Raw genomic sequence first — 23,825 nt, 5'->3', positions numbered from 1 at the left:
AAATATAGAAAATAATGGAATTAAGACATGTACAATAAAACGCTTCAACACCTCAGCACTGAACATTACATTTCTCATATACGGCCTTATCTCCTACTGGCAGACAGGTAGTATGTATGAATGAGTGGCGGCTGGATTTGTGTAAACCAAATGTAGAGAGAGATTTCTATGATTTGAGGCAGTAGAGGGCAGTGTGGTGCTGTTCACAGAGCATATGTCAGGCTCCTGAGGCTCACAGGGCACAGATGAGACGCTCTGGTGATGCAGCGAAACAAGATGAGGAAGACAGAAAGTGAGAGAAGGAGAAAAAGGGAACAAGAGCCACCGCAGGACAGACACTGCCTGTTTATATTTCCACTCATCTGAAGCACAGTGCCCTTGGAAAATACCAAAATAACACAAATCTAACACACCCCAGCACTCATTTACGGAGTCAAAGGATTAACAGTGCACTAAGAATCCACAGATTACATATTGATACTGACAAAACAAATGTGGCTACTCTAACACAGACACATCACCTTTGAAAGCTGTTTCTCTAAACCACTTTAAACAAACTCTTACATACTAATTTTCTAAATCAGTTAGTCGATGAGTTACCTGAGCAACTAATCGTGATGGACAAACATATTTGTTGGAATGTGTGTAGATGTCATGCTTTAAAGGGGCTAAACTCTGTCTGCACACCAATTAATGTATTGATGACATTTTATTACATTTACAAAATTGCATGTACACAGCCGTTCAACAATTTGGTGTCTTTGTCTCATACTCGGCAAGGCTGCATTTATTTGATCAAAAATAGAATAAAAACAGTAATATTGTGAAATAATACATTTTAAAATATGTTTTCTGCTTTAACATGTCAAAACGCACTTTTGTCCTGTGATGGCAAAGCTGAATTTTCAGCCACCATTGCTTCTGTCAGGAAATCATTCTAATATGCCTATTTGGCATTTGTATAATAATAAATAAACAATTAATATTATTATTAATGTTGAAAAGAGTTATGTTGCTTAACATTTTTGTGGAACTAGCGATACCTTTTTGTTTACTGGCCCAAAACATTTGAAAAGTAGTGTATGAGGGGAAAAAATGTTTGCAGTCAAAACCGTATTTAGCCTTTTTTTTAAAAAATTTTTTTAATACGGAACAACTGGACACCCCATCCTGACTTGAGAAAATATCCAGTGTTTACATTCCCATTTGTCATGTGACATGGATCATGTTGACTTTGTCAAACAGTCGGTTGTAAAATGCTGTGTGAAACTGGGCCATGTGTTAACTGCCAGTGAGAGGAAGCATCTGAACTGAGTCAACCTTCAACAAAACCCAAAATACAGAGGGAGACGAAAACTGCCTCAAATGTGTTTGTTGTACAGATGGGGACATAAACGCAAGTATGCAAGTGTATGTGTTGTGGTTTTCTTATTTGAAAATGGATTCTCATCCTTGGGTTAAGAAAACAATCTCAATCTAGTGTACACTAATGTAAACACTGACACAGGCATGTAAGCATACACTAACATACACTTTTGTGCACCTATGTGCTCCGGTCTGGTTTTCTCCACAGGAAGACAGTCACACTTGTGCTTAAATCATCATGGGTGCATGCGTGCGTGTATGCTTTTCATCTGCTGTCCATGTGTCCAAAATACATCTATGACATACTCACTGCTAAAGCTATCAGTATCTACACACACTCATGAGGACAGTGTGTGTGTGTTTAGTGTCAGGTTAGATGTTACATGTAATTACAAGGACTGTGAAAATGTGCTCGTGTTAAAAACGCAGATTCTTGCATATTTCAGGACATCCACTACACTCTGACCAAATAAAGACGTCAACTCTGCTCTTTTACTCAAGTGTGTGTTTGAGACACAAGGCATGATGGAGGCCTCCCTGAATTATCATATCATTATGCTGCCATGGCAACACAAACTTTCTCTGTTTAACCTCTCATTCTCCTCACACAGAATCCAAAGGGAGTCTCCTGTTTGTCTGCCAATTGCATCCCATGCTAAAAAGGCCCTATTGAAGAGCAGCTCAGTAAATTAGGCTCCACTCAGGATTTCTGCTATTGACAGTTGTATGTGTGCAAGCACAGTGTGACCAGCACACAATAAAAACGTGTTACAGTCTGTCAGTTTCTTTCTTTCATTTCACAGGGTGTCTTGTGTCTTTACTGGTGTATGTCTAGCAGAATATAAAGCCCTGCTAGTGGAATTCCTTCACTGCAAGTGACTGTCATGTCTACTATATCTGAAACAGAGGAATCCCTGGCTCGCTGAGATTGTTATTTGGAGAATGTGATGGAAGAACACTTCACACTGGAATATTTACTTTCTCCACAAGCTTCAACTGTGTCCTTCAATTTAGTATGTAGCATGTTTGGGATCGACAACTGTATTTACTAAGAGCTGCAACACAAATTGTTTGGGTTGAATAATGTCTTGTAACCTTAGTAACAGACAGTAACCACGTCTATGAGAATTACATTTTTAATTTTTTTGTCAATTTGAAAATTTTGGGAAGCATTGACGAGGCGTTCCCCATAGCGACCCCTAGAGGACGCAGTGTCTCGTTCCCTACTCAGGGAACCATGGTTACATAAGTAACCCGAGACGTTTTCAACCACTCAGATATGCAATTAAAAACTGATTCAACCCACTTTAGTGTTCTGACTACCTCTCCTACTACATAAACCTCTAAGTTTGACCAATTTTAATAACCTGAGAGAGAATAGCCTTAATATTGATAATTGGGCCTAACCCTAACCCATAACGTTTCAACGTTATAATTCGTGCAGCCCTAGCAAAGAATATCCCACTAAAGGTGCACTAAGCGATTTTTGAAAAACACTTTTGACCACAGTGTCGGACCGAGTCCCAAAACACACTTGCAGCCAATCAGCAGTAAGGGGCGTGTCTAATAATGATGGGGAGAAGAGAGCACTTAGTGAGTGCACAGGACGGATATTAGCAAATCGACTATAGATAACGAGATGGCAGATTTAAAAAAATAAAAAATAAAAAAAACAAATAGGAAGATTTCGGAGGAACAAAACATTAAAAAGAAGGGTTACAATCAGGCAAGAGGTAGGACCCGCGTAAATATTGGAACAGCTTCCAGCGGTGGAGAGAACTCAAGGAGCGGGAAGGGAATCGGATGCCAAGGTTGCTTTGTTTCTTCTTGATTGGTGAGTTACATTGATTTAGCTTTTTCACACAACTTTTCTGTGTTGGCTTTTGCTTGAATATGCTGCGGCCACAAGGCATAGCAGATTCTGCCATCGTCACTGCCAGGGTCGTGAACGTACGTGTGGGGCGGAGTTATCAAAATAGGGGCGAGGTCCTGTTGGGGTATGGGCGTGTTTGTTTTGGTGCTTTCAAATATCAACATGGTTGATATCAACATTGGCAAAAAACGCCTAGTGCACCTTTACGTGTGCTTGTTTAAATCATAGGTACATACCAATCAACCAAATTTGCTCCCAAAATTCAGTCTTGAGTCTTCAATGTTTAAAGGAGTCACTTTGTTTATGGAATATGGTTGTACATTTCCTTTACAAACTGAACAAAATGGTATGAACAAAAACATAATTAGCTTTTATTTAAAATCACAGACAACTGTGTTCTGTTTCTGTGAATGTAGCCAGCTTGCCTTATGTCTTATGTTATGCATATTATCAGAACTGGCCTTCCAAAGAGTGAGATCAGTCATATTACTATGCAAGCATGTCTTCACTATTGAATTAAGAGGAACATGATGTTGCTCTCATCAGTGACGTATCACTACAGTGATGTATGTTCACTGCTCTTTCAGAGCTGGGAGTGGGCTGACTTCCTCTAGTCAAACTGCTGATGAAGAGGAACACTTCTATCCCAGGGTGCACCTGGTGTCCTGTGATTGGTTGGTTTGCTTCCTTACACCTGGCTTTGGAGTTCAGAACACATATACGATTGAGCACAAAAACACATATACAAAGATCGCAAAGGAAGCATCCAGGAAATGACCTTGACTAGAGGTCATGGTAAATGGAGCTTGAGGGATTTCCTTAAAGTCACACACACTCAAACACATACATTTTCTCTATGTCCGGTTACATTTCTACCACCTATAATTCAGTAAAAAAGCAGGTTAAAAGCTACATAAATTCTTATTATTAATGTTGAATTTTTTTTATAACAGTGTTATTATATTATAGCTTAATATTTTTGTGGAAACAGTTATTTTTTTTTAGGATTCTTTGATTAATAGAAATTTCAAAATAACATAACATATTTGAAATAGAAACATTTTATAACATCACAAAGGTCTTTAGTGTCAATTTTTGATCAATTTAATGTGCCCTTGCAGAATAAAAGGATTCATTTCTTTAAAAACTTGAACTTTTGAACAGTAATGTGCATTTGGAGGAAGACTCTGCCAACATAAGAATGAAGGGGCTTCTAAACATACACACACACGTGCGCGCCTCTCTCACTGTCATCGGGTTCTCTGCTGTTCAGCATGAACAGCCTTTCTGGAAGCCAAGGCTTCTTCTAATCATACAGACAGGAAGTCGGGGTAATCTGGCAAAGACTGTTTTGTCCGGTATGGCACTATGCTGATAACGTTAAAAGACAATTCTAAAGAATAAGATATGAAACAGGGCTGCATAAAATCCTATTGCGATTATGACAAATATTGTAATTACGATTTGAACTGCGATATGACAAACATCTAGCATATTGCTTCTGCTTCGACGTCAAGGCAGAAAGAATAAAAGCTGCTCTCACAGAATACTTAAAGTCACAATGAAACAGAAGCAGCATCAGATCTTGGTTCTATGTATCGGTTGTTGACTGGATTTTAAAATGTGGGTGATGCTCTCAAAAGTGAAGGCAGGTGAAACTGAGCTTGCAGGAGTAGGTTTAAGCGGACTAAATGATCGTAGAAATCCTGTAAATGTCACCAGAGAGAAACCCGGTTTTCCCGGAAGGCCCAGTGTGCATGGCTGAATTGTTCACAAGAAAATCTATAATATGCATTTATAAAACAGATAGGATGAATTTTCATTTCATGCTGACTTTAAAGGGGCAGAGGCATTTGTATATTTTTATTCCTTAGTTACTTGTTCTATTTTTCTATTTTTTATTATCTGTGTTTTTGTTCTGTCACTGTCATTCTGTTACACTGTGGAGCTTCTGTCATGAAAACAAATTCCTCGTATATGTAAACATACCTGGCAATAAAAACTCATTCTGATTCATAAAAGACGACATTTTGGAAAAAAAAAAAAAAAAAAAAACTTATTTTTTTGGTCCATACATTTGAAGTCAGTGGGCTACAATGTTATTTAATTTTCACTGTTCTTATAGATATAAGATTATATCAGACCATTCAAACAAACAGATTAAAGAGTTAAATCAACTAGCTAATGTTATTAAATATAAATATTGACTGAAAATTTTAAAAATCGAAAAAAGTTGCTTTTGTCAATCAAAGCTAGTTTCACAGCCATCACAAAGCAGAATACCAGTCAAACCCAGCCACATGTGCACAGGACCGCAGAGACACATAAATGATGAAAGATGTGTCAGCTCCATGTGTTTTACATTTATCTAAGCATTCTACTTCTCACCAGAGAGTGTGGATGACAGCAGTAGAATTGAATCTTTCCCATGGCACGTGGACTGCTCATCCCCACAGGAGCAAACCATCAACATGGACAAGATGCATGGAGACACAACGCTGTTTGTGCACTGACATCATTCAAAGTCCTCATCTTCACAAAAACTCTAATATTCTGAAATTCACAACATGACTAATACATTTTAAATTAAGCAAACTGACCCTTTGACAATTACACAATTGTGTGGGCACAGATGATGTCATGTGTATCGTGTTAGGTTTATTTAAGCAATCATGCTAAATAAAGATCGTTCAGTCAGCTTGACTAACACCCTTGTGCACTATAAACTCACAGTCTCACTTAAGTCTGAGTTTCTTTCTTCCTCTCTCTAATCAGCGACTTTCATCTTAAACATCTAAGAACAATGGTCGGAAGGAAGGAAGTCTGGAAGCACCAAGATGTGAAGAAGTAAAACGAAGGAATTCACACCCGTTCATATACACACACGCACACACACTTACATTCAGGGGTAGATGGGGGATGGAGAGCAGACCTGATGTGTGTGATCATAATATCTGAGAGGTCAGCAGTCACATTCAAGTCAGAAAGCCTGCAAATTATCCTTTAGGTTTGGGTAAACCATTAAGCTTATGGTTTAGATATTAAAAACTATCCTGGGTCTGATTCATTAGTATTGTTTACCTTTGAAAAAGTGTTTCCATGCCTTTTGAGACAACCAGCTACTACACATTATTGAGTGCATTGAGATTTTCTTACTTTCTCTCAGTCTCTGGAGTGGACACCTCACTGCTGATGTCAAATGATTCCTGTGTACACAGACAACACTGTGGTTAATTACTGCAATCACACACTGATTTTAATCACTGATAATACACAAATCACTGTAATCTGAGCATGCAGTCAGCTGATTTATCACCGAGGCATTGTGAATGAAAGTGTGTTGTGTTGAAACAGTGAGTTATGATGATGACTGCAGGTGTGTGAATGTCTGAAAACAGATATGCACAGCATTGTGGGTCGACTGACCTGGATGTCTGAGCACAGCTGTGATGAGTTGAAGCTGGTGTCTGCTTTTTCCTGTGAAACACACATAAAGAGTGGGCTAGGAACAAGGACACACAAACACACACTGCCACTAATACAGGGCCACACACCCATATGCCAAGAGCTTGTTTTGTGATTAAGAATGCCACACCCTCTGCCCCCTGCGCACACATCACCTGAGGCTCACTGAACCTGCCTGTCCTGTGCAGTTGCTCAAGAGAGCAAAAAAAATTTAACATGTGGAATGAACTAAACTTCCTGGAAATACAACACATGAACTATCGTACGAGCCAACACTGTCAATCAACACCTTACCATATAAGCAACATAGACAAAATATAACACCAAAATAATGAGGACTGGAAAACATTGATATGCATCTTAATCAGGTTCACTGAAATCTTTTTGAGATATCTTTTGGTTACAATTATATTTGGTCTAAGTTTAAGAGTTTTTTCTACTTTATACATGCCAAAATAAATAAAATATTATAAAAACAATTTAAATTGTTCTCAGAATATGTAATCTTTAATGAGACATACAGTCATGGCCAAAAATATCGGCACCCTTGGTAAATATGATCAAAGAAGGATGTGAAAATTAATCTGCATTGTTAATCCTTCTGATCTTTTATTTAAAAAATTCACATAAATCTAACCTTTCATTGGATAATAAGAATTTAAAATGGGGGGGAAATATCATTATGAAATAAATGTTTTTCTGTAATACACATTGGCCACAATTAACGGCACCCTTTTATTCAATACTTTTTGAAACCTCCATTTGCCAGTTAAACAGCTCTACATTTTCTCCTATAATGCCTGATGAGGTTAGAGAGCACCTGACAAGAGATCAGAGGCAATTCCTTCATCTAGAATCTCTCCAGACCCTTCAGATTCCCAGCTCCATGATGGTGCTTCTCCTCTTCAGTTCACCACACTCATTTTCTATAGGGTTCAGGTCAGGGAACTGGAATGGCCATAGCATAAGCTTGGTTTTGTGCTCAGTTAACCATTTTTGTGTTGTTTTTGAGGTTTGTGTTTGGATTATTGTATGGTTGGAAGATCCAAACGTGGCCCATTATAAGATTTCTAACAGAGCCAGTCACTTATTTATTTTTCACTGTTGGTATTTGATAGAATCCATGATGCCATGTGTCTAAACAAGATGTCCAGGACCTCCAGCAGAAATATAGGCCCACAACATAAAGAATACAGCAGTATATTTCATTGTACACATGGGATACTTTTTATCCCCATGTGCACCAAACCCATCTTGAGTGTTTGCTGCTAAAAAGCAAATTTTTTTGTTTCATCTGACCATAGAAGCCAGTCCCATTTGAAGTTCCAGTCGTGTCTGACAACAGAATATGCTGGGGATTTTTTTTGGATGAGCTAGGAGAATTTTTCTTGAAACCCTACCAAACAACATGTGGTGGTGTAGGTGCTGTTTGACCATTTTTTTAAAAAAGGTTTTCTGACCCTGAGACTCAACTATTTTCTGCAATTCTCCAGCTGTGGTCCTTGAAGAGTCTTTAGCCACTCAAACTCTCCTCCTCACCGTGCATTAGGACGATATAGACACACATCCTCTTCCAGGCAGATTTGTAACATTTTATGTTGATTGGAAATTCTTAATTTTTGCCCTGATGGTGGAAATGGGAATTTTCACTGCTCTAGCTCTTTTCTTAAAGTCACTTCACTAATTTGTGAAGCTCAATTATCGTTTGCTGCACATCAGAAATATATTCTTTGGTTTTTCTCATTGTGATGGATGATTAAGGGAATTTGGCCTTTGTTTTCCCTCCTATTTATATTCCTGTGAAACAGGAAGCCATGGCTGGATAATTTCATGTTCATAATCACCCTGGAGTGCTCAAAATTGTGAATATGAATGGGAATATACTTCAGAGATATTTTACTCATAAGAATTTCTAGGGGTGCCAATAATTGTGTCCAACGTCTATTTGAGAAAAACATTTATTTTATAATGATATTTCCCCCCATTTTAAATTCTTATTATCCAATGAAATTTTTAAAATAAAAGATCAAAAGGACAATGCAGATTAATTTTCACAGCCTTCTTTGATCATATTTACCAATATTTTTGGCCATGACTGTACATTGTATCTTTGATGGAAAAAAAATGTTGTCAACTGTCTTAAGTTCAAATTCAAATATTTTTAGAGGAGTAATAAGCCTGTAAATCAAGAAGAACTCGCACTTCACAGGTAACCTCATTGTGTAGGAATCTTGCCACCCCAAGTTGTTTGTCTGCTATTTTACTGGCCGTGGTCTTGAAGCGACAGGTCTGGCAAGTGTCCTGGCAGAATAGCCTAGTTGGGCAGAGGTTGAGCTGGCTCTTTTAGAATTTTTTATTTTTATTTTTTTAGCAACCCTGAGGGATTGTATGTCTTATCAGCCACTCTTATCAACCACTCTTGTTTCCAGTACACACTCTGTATCACTGCTTGCTCATTCTCACTGCTCACTCACTTCTCAAAACTAAGACTTCTGCTCATGCAATGACCTCCACACATCTGCGTTTGTGTTAAAGTGAGCATCAACAGTTAAAAAAAAAAAAAAAAACTAATAGTCCCAGGTAGTGTTGTCAAAAGACCCGGTACTTCGGTACCAAGTCGGTACTAAAAAAAATTAAACGTTACGGTACCAGTTTTTTTTGAGTACCAGTGGTACCGAGTACCCGGTCAACCCGGTTCTTGATGCGCTATCTGAAGTGTGCGCAGATGCGTTCTCTTCAAAAAAGCACTGAGACATGGCGACCTCAAAAGGAGGAAATTTCAAACTAACAAAATAGAATATCAAACTAACAAAACACTTTAAAGACCGACACCTGGATCAAAAGAAAGAGTTCAAGCAGGTTTCATTTAATTTTTTATATTTAGATCTTCTGTTATGAATATTATTCCATATTTTAATTTGAATGTCGGATTGAAATAAACATTGCCATTATTAGCGTAGTTAATCGTTAGCATTAGAGCGGCTAACGCTAATACAATGAGCATTAGAATTAAGTTTCTTTATTAACTATTTAATGCTTTTATAACTTTCATTAGGGTAAAAAAAACAAGAGGACATGATATTTACACACAAGAGGCTTTTAAATGAATTGTGAATCTAAAATAGTATGCATGTTAGAGAATGTACAAATGGTTAACATTGTTTGTCACATCAGTCCATCAGAAAAGCAGTTCTGGGCTTTTTTTTTAGCTAACTTAGTAAGTTGTTATTCTTGGCTGAATAACTCTAGCAGGTTTTAGAAGCCTTTTAAAATTAAATATGCGCACAGTTTGGATTAAATGAAAGTACAGTCAAATTGTGTCTCCTGTATAGACTTTACAATAAGATATCATTCATTAAGATGACTTCGTGTAATTAACGAACATCAAATTACAGTGAGTGAACAATATATTTTTACAACAATGTTTTTGAATGTTAATACAAACATATAAACATTCGTGTTTGTTCATTGTGCATTAAATAATTTTAACAGATTGAACTTTTGATTTTATGTATTAGTAAATTTTGAAATTAACCCTAAGAAGAATAATTGCTATAACTATTGTTTATTGATAGGTCATGTTATCTAACAAATGGAATCTTATTGTAAAGTGTTTATAATACTACAGTTTCCATCTATTTGATATACACTTGACTTAAAATATATGTATCTTATCTAAATTTATTATAAAAGCTGAGGTTTGTTATTTACTGAAAAGTTATATTTTAGCTGTTGTCAATGATCTAATGTTGCATTTGGTCAGACTCAGCCCATTGCTTTACTTAAGTATATTAAATTTTCCTTTTACAGCTGCAGACTGAGGAAGATCATGAAACACACCAGCAAACCCTAAAACAGACAACATTTTACAGTTGTTTTTCGGCGGCAGCAGAAAGCATGTTTTTGTGTTTTGTTTTGGTACCGAATTTGGTACCGAGAACCGTGGATTTTCACTGGTAATGGTACCGAATACAGAAATGTTGGTACTGTGACAACTCTAGTCCCAGGGCATCTGTAAAATGCACTGTGTTGTGCAATTTGGAGAATCCTTATTTAGTAAACACTAAATTTGACAGAATAAATTAAATAAATATATAAAATATATATAAAAAAAATATATAATAATAAAACAAATAATAATAATAATAATATAAAATATGTAGTAGAAAGGGAGAATAAGCAAAGGCTGCTGATTATAGTTATTTAATATCATTATGACAGAATGTTGAAAGACATACACTATGTTTGCATGAAAAAGGCCCCCCAAAACAAAACACCAGGATCTGATCACACATGGCCCTTGGATGTATGTGGATGGTGGACAGCACAGTGCAGACCCTCAGTTATCACAGCAGTAATCTTCAAGCCTCTTTTCCTGCAAATGAAGCATTTTTCATCAGAGGGAAGCACTGTTTTTAGGCCAGGGTGGCTGTTTGTGTGTGTTTTGTCTCTGAGCCACTCCGTCCGTCTGCTTTAGCACTCAGTGGTGTTTTGGTAAAGTCCAGAAGCTAAGTAGTAAATTGGACATTGTGCTGCAAAAGTGGAGTCATCCAGGACAGAAAGATAATTTACTCACTCACTCGCTGTTACACACACACACACACACACACACACACACACACACACACACAAAGTGGGCAAGTTGAAGTTATTCCCATATGAACACACACTGGCCAAAGTAAACACACACACGGGTCTGTGTTTTGTATCATCAGCAGCAGGGCATCAACTGCCCCATACCCACTGGGCACATGCTCCCATTGGCACACACTGAATTATCTGTACACACTGCTGCTGGCCGTGTCATCCAAAACACACATCCACACAACACCACACACAAAGAGACGCTCTGTGCCCATGTATACCCACTGTCACAGACCCACAGACACACACTCACAACCTTCACAACAACTCGTGTTGGTCGTGTAAGTACATATATACACTAGACATAGACAGACACTGTACTTCTTGACATAGTTAAGTTCAATGTGTGTCAATATTTATACCACTAAAAGGGACATATCTAAGTGCAGAGTTAAAAGACAACCACTTAATGACTGGTTATTTAAAGTTCATTGTGAGGTCCAGCAGCTGATGGTTGATGAGCAACTGTGTGTCTGTGATTGTATGTGCATGACTGGATTTGGCCCTATGCATGCTGAAGATGAATTTGGCTTAAAAGGCAGCATACTGTCAACTACTACATACACCCACACTACTATATACAGATCAACAGAGTAGACTCGCATTAAAAAAAGCAACAAAAAAAGACAACATAGTTGTTGCGAGATGTTGAAGTATGATAACACAGCCACTCCCTAAACTAAAAATCAATTTTACAGAACATATTCAAGCCCTATACAGGTGTTAAGCAACTCTGTCAAACAGTCAGGGTTATATAACAATAGAATAATAACTATCAACCTTTTATTTTGTGGTTTATTTTGGGGTCATATGGAACATCTTTTATGGCGAACAGAGCTGCTCCGAGACACTGAAAACTCCAAATCACGTGTAAAAGAAAAGTGCTGCACTTCACTCTGTGATAGAGGCTATTTACACTAAGTGAAAATAGCATATTTTCTTAGCGATAGATGCTATTTACACTTAGTGGAAAATAGTATTTTTTTGTGATATGCTATTTAGACTAAGTGCAAATAGCTATAGATAGTTAAAATAGCAAGATATTCAGCTAATTACTTATTGCAAATAGTGTCAATTATCTGCACCTCAGCATTGTAATACATTATAAAACAGTGTGCAATAACAACTTATTTAGTGTAAATTTTAATTTTAATTCAAATTATTAAATGGATGCCACCTTATTGGGACAAAAGCCCTCCCTACACCTAACCCTGCCCGATACTTTATTTTCAACTTTTTGATTATTACCTTCATTTTTATTAACAATAAATGCTTTTCTGATGTGATTTGATATTTGAAAAGGGAGAAAATAAATTTGCCAATAGGCAGATTCAAACCCGGGTCGATCGCGTCAAAAGTAGTATGACTCACGCTTTACCATCTACGCCACTGAATCTGCCGATTAATAACCGTCTTTTGTAATGTTGACTATCCCAATCACATGTTGGTGGGCGGGTGGGTGGAGTTAGTGTAAATAGCCTCTGTCAACAAGGTGGGCTATTTGCACTTAAAAATGATTTTTTTTTTATTCCCAACAGTTAAACAGTTGCCCACAGAAAAAAACAGGGGGTGCTGCAGCACCCTCAGCACCCCCACTTCCCGCGCCTATGGACAAAGATGTGGCGGAATGACTGGCACAGCAACATTAGGGGGAATAAACAAACTGAAGGAGGCTAATGAGGTGTTTTATACAAATTCAAACAGAGTCTCAGTGTGCAGGGCAGGACACACAGTCAGGCTGGCAGCAAAAACAGCTGTGTGGGTGGATGCGGTCGTTCATGGGGAGAATCTTGGCTCCTACTGCCCAATCAGGAGAGACATTTGGTTGAGTAACAGGTAGAGAAAGTGTCCTTGTAGAACCAGACCAACCATTCCTACTGCTGTAACACAAACAAAACACGCACATACACACTCACAGTGTATGACGCTTTGTGGGTACACTATTCCAGTATTCCAGCTGTGTGGTTTCTACCTGGAAATACCAGTCAGGGGGAGGAAAGAAGTTGTTTCTCATGCTGGAATAAACACTCCAAATACACAGGTAAGTATTTTACGTCAGTATCAAGAAAGAATTGGGCAACACTGAACACAATCTTTGCACATCACCTGCTGTTTAGTGTGCGTGTATGTGGGTTCCCCCTCGAACAAAGGTTCACTTCCATAACATGACCTACATTCAGACCAACAGGAATTAAATCAAAATGCCACAACATGCCTTTGAGTAAACCACAACAAGCCTGAGCCTGAGCCTGAGACAGAGAGAGGGACAGAAGAGCTACAAATCATTAAAGAAAAGGGTGTGTGCCAAAGCCTTGACTAAAATGACTCTAATAGCAATTACAGAATTAACATGTTGAAGTAGATCTCCCCCAAACCATATCAACCTCAAGTATCGTGGAGTAACTTGCATTAGCAACGTTGCTAAGTTGGCTAGTTTTAGTAGTGTGACAATAGCTCAGCCACATTTTGATTGAAATTGCTATTATATAAATAGACATGAAATGGCTGCAATATAACAAAGAGTGAAAAATTTAAGCGGGTCTGAATACTTTCCGTACCCACTGTATATATAAATCAATTGATAATTATAAACAAATTACAAAACTTGATTTTTCCAAAGGGTAACTTACTGTTGCATGACTTCTTACGGTACAAAAATGTCATCAATAAAGCAATATGATTAGATTTTATGTCTAAAGTTTAAATCTACCCAAGAGGAGCCATTCAGCCTGATGTTTTCGGTTATTATTCTGCCTTCAAAACTGATGCTCAAGCTGAAAACTAACACTGCTTTCCACAGCCCGGTTGTGTGGCTAATAGAGACTCTCTGTCTGGCAAATGGAATAAAGGAGAGTGACTCTGTATGACAAAATAGCAGCATGTCTAGTTGGTTCTATGTAAAATGGGGGGTTTATCTATTCAACACATTGAGTAGAGGATGTTTTCTTAACTCTTTGTCATCAGGGTAGCTCTTATAAAAGCACAGCGAGATAGAGAGGAAGAGTGCTGAGCAAATGTGGAAGCCCGAACCGGCCCTGTCAGCTCTCTGTGGAGATATCGGAGGAAATGAAACAGAAATCAAACCTCAAATAGGACTCGGGAATGTCTAGGGCATTTGAGAATCCCTCAGAATAAACCAGAGAATAGAAATAGAGAAGAGAAAGTAACAGACAGCTTCAAATAGCACACAGACTTCACCTCTGTCAGAAAGGAAGAGGTTGGCTGGCAGTGAAGGGGAAAACATGGGCCTCATTTGATGCTGTTCTGGATACAAGTCATTCACTGTGGATTCCTGCATGTGCTCAGAGATTCATTCTGTCGAAGTATGAATAGACCACAACATTCGTGCCTCATTCACAATAGCCTTCAGTGTTGCCTCTGGTTAAACCGGTGACCTTTCCCCTCTTTTGGGTTGAGGGGAGAAAGCCAAGGGCCCATTGCCAGCTTGGCCTCTAAAACAGGGTTACATGCCTTTGGGAAAGAGGTTAGCTGGGTGACAGTGTTTATGGAAATTAGTGAGAGGATATGAGGAGGAAGAAAAGGATCAGCAAGAACAGAGAGAAGACTGAAAGACATCGACTAGTATCTTGACTTTTCCGAAGCACCAAAAATGTCAAAGGTCATGAAAATGTCACTTCTCTCAAGGCAAAGCTGAAATATCAAGCCATTAACATGGCCTTTAAACTACCAATCAGGAAGAGGACAATCACCTGTTACTGCCCTCAGACTGGACAGCAGCCACTCAGCTCAGACACAATGAGTATCCCCTTTCTGTTTCACAACTTCTATTTTTTCCCCCAATGAATCTATCCAGGACAGTGTCTGGAAAGAGCTGTGTAAATATGAAATAAACAAATTAATTAATAAATTAGTAAATATAAAAATAATCTAATAAAAACTGGATATAGGTTTGGAAGGATATGAGATTGAGTAGAAGAATGCTGAGTTTTCAAAATCATCTGTATTACTAAACCAACCCTCTACATTGCGAGTAAATCACTCGCATATGCGACTAAATCTTCACTCTGGGTGACTAAATGATGTCTAATATTAGCCACTGGCTAATAAATTCTTAGATTTTACTAGCCAGTGTGTGAGTTGGAGGCCAAGTATAAGTTTAGCTCAGATATATTTTCATTCGCCGAACACACTGACTGAGTGCTTCAGAGTTTCACTCTCCGTCAAGCGATCCGAGATATTTTTCATTTCATCTCAATAGATGCGCAGCACATCTGAGTTTGTGTATTTGACATACTGTAAACTCTAGCTGTGAAGGCGCACAACTCGCTGTCGCTTTCTCTCACACCTTCACACATTCTTCAGCTTTTAGGAACTACCGGGTTCCGAGTTTGCTTGATTGACTGATGTTAAGAGTGTACTTTCAGATGTTTAAAAAGCTGTGCCATTTTACAAACACACACACACACACACACATATATACAGTATATCTGTGTGGAAACGTGCTGATATCACGTTTGGTCTCGTTCTGTATCGCGTATCTTGTCAGTGTCTGCGCTTGCTTGGCCATTTGTTGTGGAGAAAATAAGGAAAGTGTGTTCAAGCGCCAGCTTTATTATTAAAGGGGCAGAGATATTGTAATAAAGTAAAGAAACTTAAAAAGTGGAAATTTAATAATAGATGAAGCACTCAATATTCATAAAGCTCACTCTGAAAGAACAATAGCACTGAAAGGCATGAATCAGGATTACTAAAACACAGCCGAGTCACAGTGCTGATTTAAGTGGGACGATACAGCCAGGTTTTGTGCTGCGCTCAGCCCTGTATTAACCAGCTTTAGCTTTAGTATGGTTTAAACACAGCACAGGGTGTGGAGCTGGATACTGGATTAGATGAGATGGATAAAACACAGCAAAGAGAACATATAAAGGAACAGTTCACCTAAAAATTATAATTCTGTCATTGGTCAGAAAATGTTTCAAACCCATATGCTATTCTTATTTCAGTGGAACACAGCAGTAGAAATATTTGAAGAACTTTTCCACAGCTTTTTCCACATAACAATAAAAAAAAATTAAAGATCTATAGTACAATAACAAACAAATATAAAGATCACTATGTACAGTAGTGGTCACAATGTAGGGCACACCATGTTGGCACACCAAAAAATTGGATACAGGTTTGGAATGACATGAGACTGAGATGTAAATAAGCTGTTTTGGGATGTTTTGCATTAAAGGCAATGCTAATTCTTAGCAGTAGCAGTGATTTTGTGTAATGATTCTGGACAGTGGTGCGCAGTGGAATTCTGTATTGTTCAATTCCAGAATTCCAATAGAAAATCCATTGAAACACTTCAACATAATAGCGCACCTAATGTTCTCCAAACATTGAGAATGACTGGTTCCTGTCTGAGGCAATCACCACAGCTGAGCATGACTTTCAGAATGTTTTCTTTCTTTCTCTCAAAATCCCCTCACTGGACCGTGCCAACCCCAGCTGCATGTTATAATGAATCCGGTGGCTTCTTAGCAACCCTGGGTGACCCACTACCCTACATCCCTGAGAACACAGATGCTTTGAGATGCAGACGAGAAACGCAGAGCACTGACAGAACCGCAGACAATCCAAACACGTATGGGGAGAGGGCAGGGGGTGAACGCATTTGTCTTCATTTTGTAATGGTTTAAGACAAGCGTTTCCTTCTGTTAGCTCATAGGTTCACAGTGGCCATTCTGTAGCACCAAGTGATGAAAGAAATAAATGAATTTTGTGATTAACTGTGCTTGCGGTTCATTGTCCCTGGAACATAGATGGAAGGGAAACTATTGCACTGGTTTATGACTAAAACAACTGTTACTGCAAAAACAAGTAGGCCATACAGTGATAATATCTTTAGCATTAAATTTTCTAATTTATTAAAACTCAAGTGTATAAAATAGTATGTAGGTCAGAGAGTGAAGTTTGTTTTGCCAACTTGTTTTACCCCAAAATCAAAAACTATAAACAAGATAACTTGCAAAACAACTTCTGCAGAAAATGTTTCAGTACATTAAGGTTAAATGGCATACTCAGTTTTTTTTTTTTATGGTGCCGTGGCCGATATGATGACCAATGACACAACCATGTGACTAAAGGGCTAAAACTTTTTAAATGAGAAAAAAATATCTAATTCCACCTGACCCAAAAACGTATTTCATAGTGCTAATGACTGCCAGATTCACTCATTGGGATTAAATGCCAAGGCAGTAAACATGCCAAGATGAATTAAATCCATGGTGAAAGTATGTTTAAACAAATCTTAAGAATTTTCTAGTGACAAGCGATTTAATGAAATTGTTGGTCATTCTAGAAAACAAACACAGCTGTAGAAAGGCAAATGTACAATTTAGGCTGTATGTGCAGCAAACCTTTCAGACTGAACTTACCATGTCTTGTTCTTGAGAGACTTGCCGCTTACGTAGTTCCTCCATTCGATCGCTGACTTCACTGAAGTATGTGTTGTAGTACTCCGAGTACTCTTGAGCCAGGTCATCTACATTACCCAGAGAGCCATCCTACAGAAACAGAGATATACGTAAGACAAGCTTTGATGGCTTTTCATTAAAAAATGTAATCTGATACTTTGCAAATAAATTCCATCTCTCATTAATAAGCCTCCCTCCCCTCACAATTTCAGAAACACAAACAAACACAAGTGGAGCTGTAGGAGAGCTTCATTAAAACTTTTTTTTGCACACATCTGCTGCGACGAGGCAAACAGTCACACACAAGCTGAACTAAACATCTAACCCTCACATTCTATTACTTTTACTCCACACATGATACTCTGGGCTGAGACCACAGGATTTTTGCTGGGCTTTTGTGAATTTGTGTGGTTATAATTTCCATGCTAATGGTTTACAGAGAAGTTGTCAGCTTGTTGAGATGGGTTTCTTGTGCCACATATATATGGGCCAAGGATGGCTCAATCTTATAAACCAGTCAGTAATGTTTCACATTGAGAGCCATGATTTTCCAAGAAAAAAGGTGTAATTTATAATAATTTAATATAAAATTAAATAATTTTTGTTTTTGAAACCAAGTTATTGGTTCTTTTTTGTAAAGAAAATGTATTTATTTATTTAATTTTTTTTGTGGTGGAGCCAGAAAACATTTTTACAAGGCAAGTTAGTTTAAGCTTTCATGCCCTGGTGGCATTTTCTGTGCAACACATATCTTTATAAACTCAATACACACAAGCGAAGAAAGGCCTCTCTTACTGCCCAGCCCTTACGACCTTCCCTGACCTTTGCAGCTGTCTTGTTGTAAGTGGACATATTCAACTGTGGTGCTGCCTGGCTCTGACTTCAGTGTGAGTGAGTGTGGGTGTATCCTATTTTTCTACAAGCTCGTGACATACACGTAACAGCAAATGACCTCAGACTGCTGCAAAAAGCACATACAATAAGAAGGTCCTTTACGCAAAACTAGAGATTAGCTTCTTTCAACTTCTTTAGAAAACTATTAATACCCCAGCAGCTGCAGGTGGCATAGTTTTTTTCCTAAATGGAAGAGTTACATTTAAGAGCATGTTTGTTGTATCTAAGTTCTAGGCTAGGCTGGATCTCTCCTGCTGCTGTAATAGATGCCATTTAAAGTCCTGATGAATGAAAAGTCAAACACAATGGCCTTCTTCCTGCTCAGGACCATACTGACAAACAAATACATCCTGTCATTGTGTGTACGGACCAAAGGTAGGAAGACCAGGGCCTCACACCCACCCACTGGTAAAACTGTTGTGTATTATAGACATGGACTTAAGCAACTAGGGCTGCGCTTGTGAACGACAATAAAAATCAATTCAGGCTGAGGACATACAACTCATGATAATGCTGTTGATATGATATTGAAAACTCATTTTACTAGAGTAGTTTGAGTTATAAATAAACAATGTCTTATGAATAATATTCACAGGGTTAAAGGTAAAAGGTTTTCTCGTTCTTCACAAAATGTCTCTTAACCAATCTGTTCCAACAAAACTCCAAACACATGATCTCAGAATACTGAAACTCCCAACGGAACGCTGCTCTGTGTGAGAAATCCCAGCTTTTGCATTCCAATCTGCTGGCCTGCAAAGCACATCCAGCTTTTAGACAAAACATGATGTGAATATGTGAGATTTGTTAGATGTGTAATATAAAAAAACAGAGTCACATCCTCCTTCCTCTAGGATACTTGATAAAGAGAGATAGAACAGCTGAACTAAGACTAAATAAAAACTTTACAACAGCAACTAGGCCACAGGCTTTTTTCTGTTGCCATTAGCCAAGCTTTTTCAAGTACATACTGTTGGTTGGGATGGTAATGACAAGCCAGAAGCTGTGCTTAGCTCTGAGTGATAGGTGGAAGGGCCAAAACCTTCATCCAATAACATATTCCAGTCTTAATCTGGTCTCATAACTTTATATAATTTTATTATATAGAAAGCAGACACAAGCAAGCAAGAAATCAAGAGAAAAAAAAGGATGCACTGAGGGAACCACTTTTTGTATATGAATATAAAAATACATTTTAACTCAAACTTGCAATTTACTAACAGCAACTAAGGAAAGAAAATATACATATACAACAGTTCTTTCTGGTCCTCGAATCTGATTGGCTGAGAGGAGTGTGATATTCTAGTGATAACACAGCTCCAACTGTTTCACCATTTGTATCACTCTGCTTCTAGTATTTCTCACAGCAAGTGTCATGGCGGACGCCCCAATCCACAACAATTTTATAAGTAATACTGTTTTTGTGTCACGGAATGTAGTTTTAAGAGTTTTTTTGACAATAATGTACTTGTTTAGACTTCAAATATGTGGTTTGTTAATAAAAGAGAAGTCTATTTGAAAATTTGCTTCAACATTTTCGGAGATGTGAGCTCCAGGGCATCTGCAGGTGTTCAGCGCTCATGAACCAACCAAGAGCAGCCTCACCTCGGCCAGATCTTCTTAGAATTTGCCACTGGCTCTGATTGTCTCTATAGTGGTTAAACATGAGATATAATTTGTTTTGGGTAAATCTAACGGGCAGTCTAATGTATCATTAATCTAGTATTTGTTCCAGAGCAAATCGTTTTGGCTAAGGGCAAAATCTCATCATGTTATAGTTTATGTAACTTTAATGCTATATATCAGAGCGCTGCCTTTGTGCTTTTGACTGAATTGCCTAGCAACTTTTATTATGGCTGTTGTTGTTTATTAAATATTATTATTCAATAAATAATATTTTATATAAATAACAGTAGTATTTAATAATATTATTTAGTATTAGGAAACAGCGTGTGTGTTCGTGATGGTGATTTTAGTTACATTATTCCGTCATTAGATGGTGACAAGAGACATTTTTATGAGTGAGTCAGCAGTAAAGACTATTGAAAGAGACTGAAACAGGGTTGTAAACAAGGAAGTTATTTTTACTTTCTTTCAACAATAGCTGTAATATGCAGCCAACAAATGCACCGAGCAGTGCTGTCATCAGAAATCACCCTTAACAGGTGAAAGGATAGTATGACAAAAATATTGCTTTCCTCCGCAGACATTCATACTAATGTTTTATTGTGAATATGAGATTGAGCTAAAGAATGAATGCTGTATCAGATGCAGGTAATCACACTCGCTCAGTCTATCTCTCTCTCATAATACTCTACACTACATAATACAGTGAGCTTTTAATAAAGTAATAAGCTTTCAAATGAAGCAACTCAACGTTCTTTCATTACTAGTTCTAAAGTGACATTTTCAAATTAGTAACAGAGGCTTGGGCTCAGCTGTTAAACTGTCAACATGAGATTTGAATCCATGGTGGAAAGAAGTACCGTATTGACCCGAATATAAGACGCTATTTTTTCTTGGAAATATATCTGAAAAAACGCAGTCGTCTTATATTCAGGGTCTAGACTTTGCCATGTCAATAATACACCCACAACAATAGGTGGCGCCAAATACACATAAAACGAGTGTGCCATGAAAAACAATGTAATGCGTGTTGAAAAGATCGCGAGTAAAAACAAAAGAATAAGAAAACCTTACAGCTGCATGAGTCGTGACTGTCACGATTGCCTGATGGGACCAAACTCCCTTTGTGATTTTAAAACGTAAGACAGTACCCAGATTTGAAGACTACAGTAAGATTTAACTTCTACTGTTAATAAGATTTTGGTAGGCTACTATTAGATGGATAGCCTAAATGTCCTAATTCATTTAGGTGTAGATCCGCCGACGCGTTCGCGAGATAGTGACACCAGTCAACACTTTCACTTCAGTAAGGAGGTCTCTTGTTCAGGCAGCAGCATTCAAGCATGGTCTTATTCGACCGTAAGTGCCCTGTGAAGTGGACTACACATGAAATTCCACCATGATTCCAGTTCAGTAAGACTACAGTAAGATTTAACTTCTACTGTTAATAAGATTTTGGTAGGCTACTATTAGATGGATAGCCTAAATGTCCTAATTCATGTTTTTTTTGATATGGCATATCAAAAAGTGTATATATTTTTTAAATGTGATTATTGGTACATTTTACCAGTTTTTACCATACTTTCAAAACAAAAATTCAAATAGGAAAAATATGCAATATGAAAATAATTGAAGACAAAATGTGTTTTACTGAGAAAAAACAAGATTTGGTTTTTAAAAAGCCTTTTTCCAAAAGGTACATCTGGAAAAAGGGAGGTCGTCTTATATTCGGGCCAATACGGTAGTTCTGCACAAAAGAGGTTTTTTAAAAGACACACCGTTGTTGTTTCTTATGTATTTACTAGAGCCCGACCGATAAATAGTTTTGCCGATATTATCGGCCGATATGAGCATGTTGCCGATATATCGGTATCGGCGAAGATGCTGCCGATATGAATTTATTTTTACAGAACATATAACGCAGATAAAATGCTTGAAATGGTGTAATTACTTAGTTTGTCCAGCAGAGCGCGCTCCATTGTTTGCTACTGGTGACCTGGATGAAACGCTTTAAAGCTTAGGCTATAGAAAACCATTGATACTTTGAACGGCCATATCTCCGTAACGGCGCGGCGAATCCGCACCAAATTCGGGGGATCCCTTCAGCTCGAGGAACCCTCTCAAACGTGAATCGAGTGTACGTCTCCGACCGATCACGCAATCCTAGGGGGCTACTGACGCGTGGAGGGTGGCATTCGAGAGGGCTCCTCGAGCTGAAGGGATCCCCCGAATTTGGTGTAGATCCGCCGACGCGTTCGCGAGATAGTGACACCAGTCAACACTTTCACTTCAGTAAGGAGGTCTCTTGTTCAGGCAGCAGCATTCAAGCATGGTCTTATTCGACCGTAAGTGCCCTGTGAAGTGGACTACACATGAAATTCCACCATGATTCCAGTTCCAAGGGAATGCACACGTTACATTCAAAGGGCATTAAAGTGCGCGAGACGTGAATTTATATTGTATTTATTTACAGAGGTACATTATGTCACACTTCTCTAGTAAGTTTCATCTGTGTGTGAAGACAGTAGCGCAAATCCATTAATGAATGTTCCGAAGTGAAAAACTTCAACGGAATAAAGTTGTACGGAATTGAATTAAAGTTGAATAAACTTCAACTTTACTGTGCAGTGCACTGATATAGTACCAGTCAAATGTTTGGACACACGAATGGGAAAGTGTCCAAACTTTTGACTGGTACTGTACTATAATATACACAAAGAATATCGGCCAATATATCGATATCAGCCTTTTTTTACTCCCTAATATCAGTATCGGCCCCAAAAAACCCATATCGGTTGGGCTCTAGTATTTACATACTTGTGCCATCCACACTCTTTGCCGTGTTTGATTAAAGGTGCAGTAGGAGATCTTGGAAAATGCTAACTTTAGCCTGATAGCACTGAAAGCGAACGTCCCACCCTCCCTGCAATAGCCGTCCAAAGCCACGCCCCCTGAACGCATATACGCTCATTGCCAGACCAGAATACCAGAGACAACATTACTACAACAGGCTACATCAGCGGTTCCCAATTCCAGCCCATGTTCCGAAGTGAATTAAACTTCAATGGATTTCCCCCGCTCAGGGAGTAGGGAGCAATGAACACTGTGTAGAGATCATATCGATCGGAACACAGTTCATGCACGTAGCTCACTTCTAACGAGCTGGCGCGAGGACAGGATTAACTGCTGGGCTACATCATGTGTCATTCACTGGTGAGAAAACTTTAAAAGTACTACAATACCAGGAAGGAAGATCGGGTTGTTGATGTTTGTCTGCCATTCTCGCTCCGTCTGCACAGCATGCCTGAACGAGCTGATGACGTATCCTGTTTGCGTGAACCCGGTGTGTAGAGGTATGCTAATACATACGTTGACAGGCAGGTAGGAAAGCATATTAAAATGCTTGGATGAACATTTCTTGATCCTACACCTTCCACATAATATATAAATACAGACAAATACATTTAGACCACTTAACTTAATGATTGCTATCGGAATGTGAAGAGACTTTCAACCAGCATAACAAAAAATGTTTC

At 38.2% G+C, this 23,825-nt stretch overlaps 1 protein-coding gene across 4 annotated transcripts in view; it reads right to left on the bottom strand.

Moving 5' to 3' along the window:
* Positions 1–23,825, bottom strand: part of LOC107601490 (SAM and SH3 domain-containing protein 1-like) — a 306,972-nt gene that overhangs the window by 20,617 nt on the left and 262,530 nt on the right. For all 4 annotated transcript variants that reach the window (XM_016293678.1, XM_016293689.1, XM_016293698.1 and 1 more), the window contains 3 exons: positions 17,734–17,862; positions 6,665–6,715; positions 6,395–6,444 (listed from right to left, as the gene is read on the bottom strand). In XM_016293678.1, coding sequence (XP_016149164.1) covers positions 6,395–6,444; positions 6,665–6,715; positions 17,734–17,862 — 230 coding nt within the window. The remainder of the gene's footprint in view (positions 1–6,394; positions 6,445–6,664; positions 6,716–17,733; positions 17,863–23,825) is intronic.

This window comes from Sinocyclocheilus grahami, unplaced genomic scaffold, assembly GCF_001515645.1.
Source record: "Sinocyclocheilus grahami isolate Dianchi unplaced genomic scaffold, SAMN03320097.WGS_v1.1 scaffold15.1, whole genome shotgun sequence".
Lineage (NCBI taxonomy): Eukaryota > Metazoa > Chordata > Actinopteri > Cypriniformes > Cyprinidae > Sinocyclocheilus > Sinocyclocheilus grahami.
The sequence above is the reverse complement of the archived record's forward strand: the minus strand, read 5'-3'. Positions and strand labels throughout refer to the sequence as shown.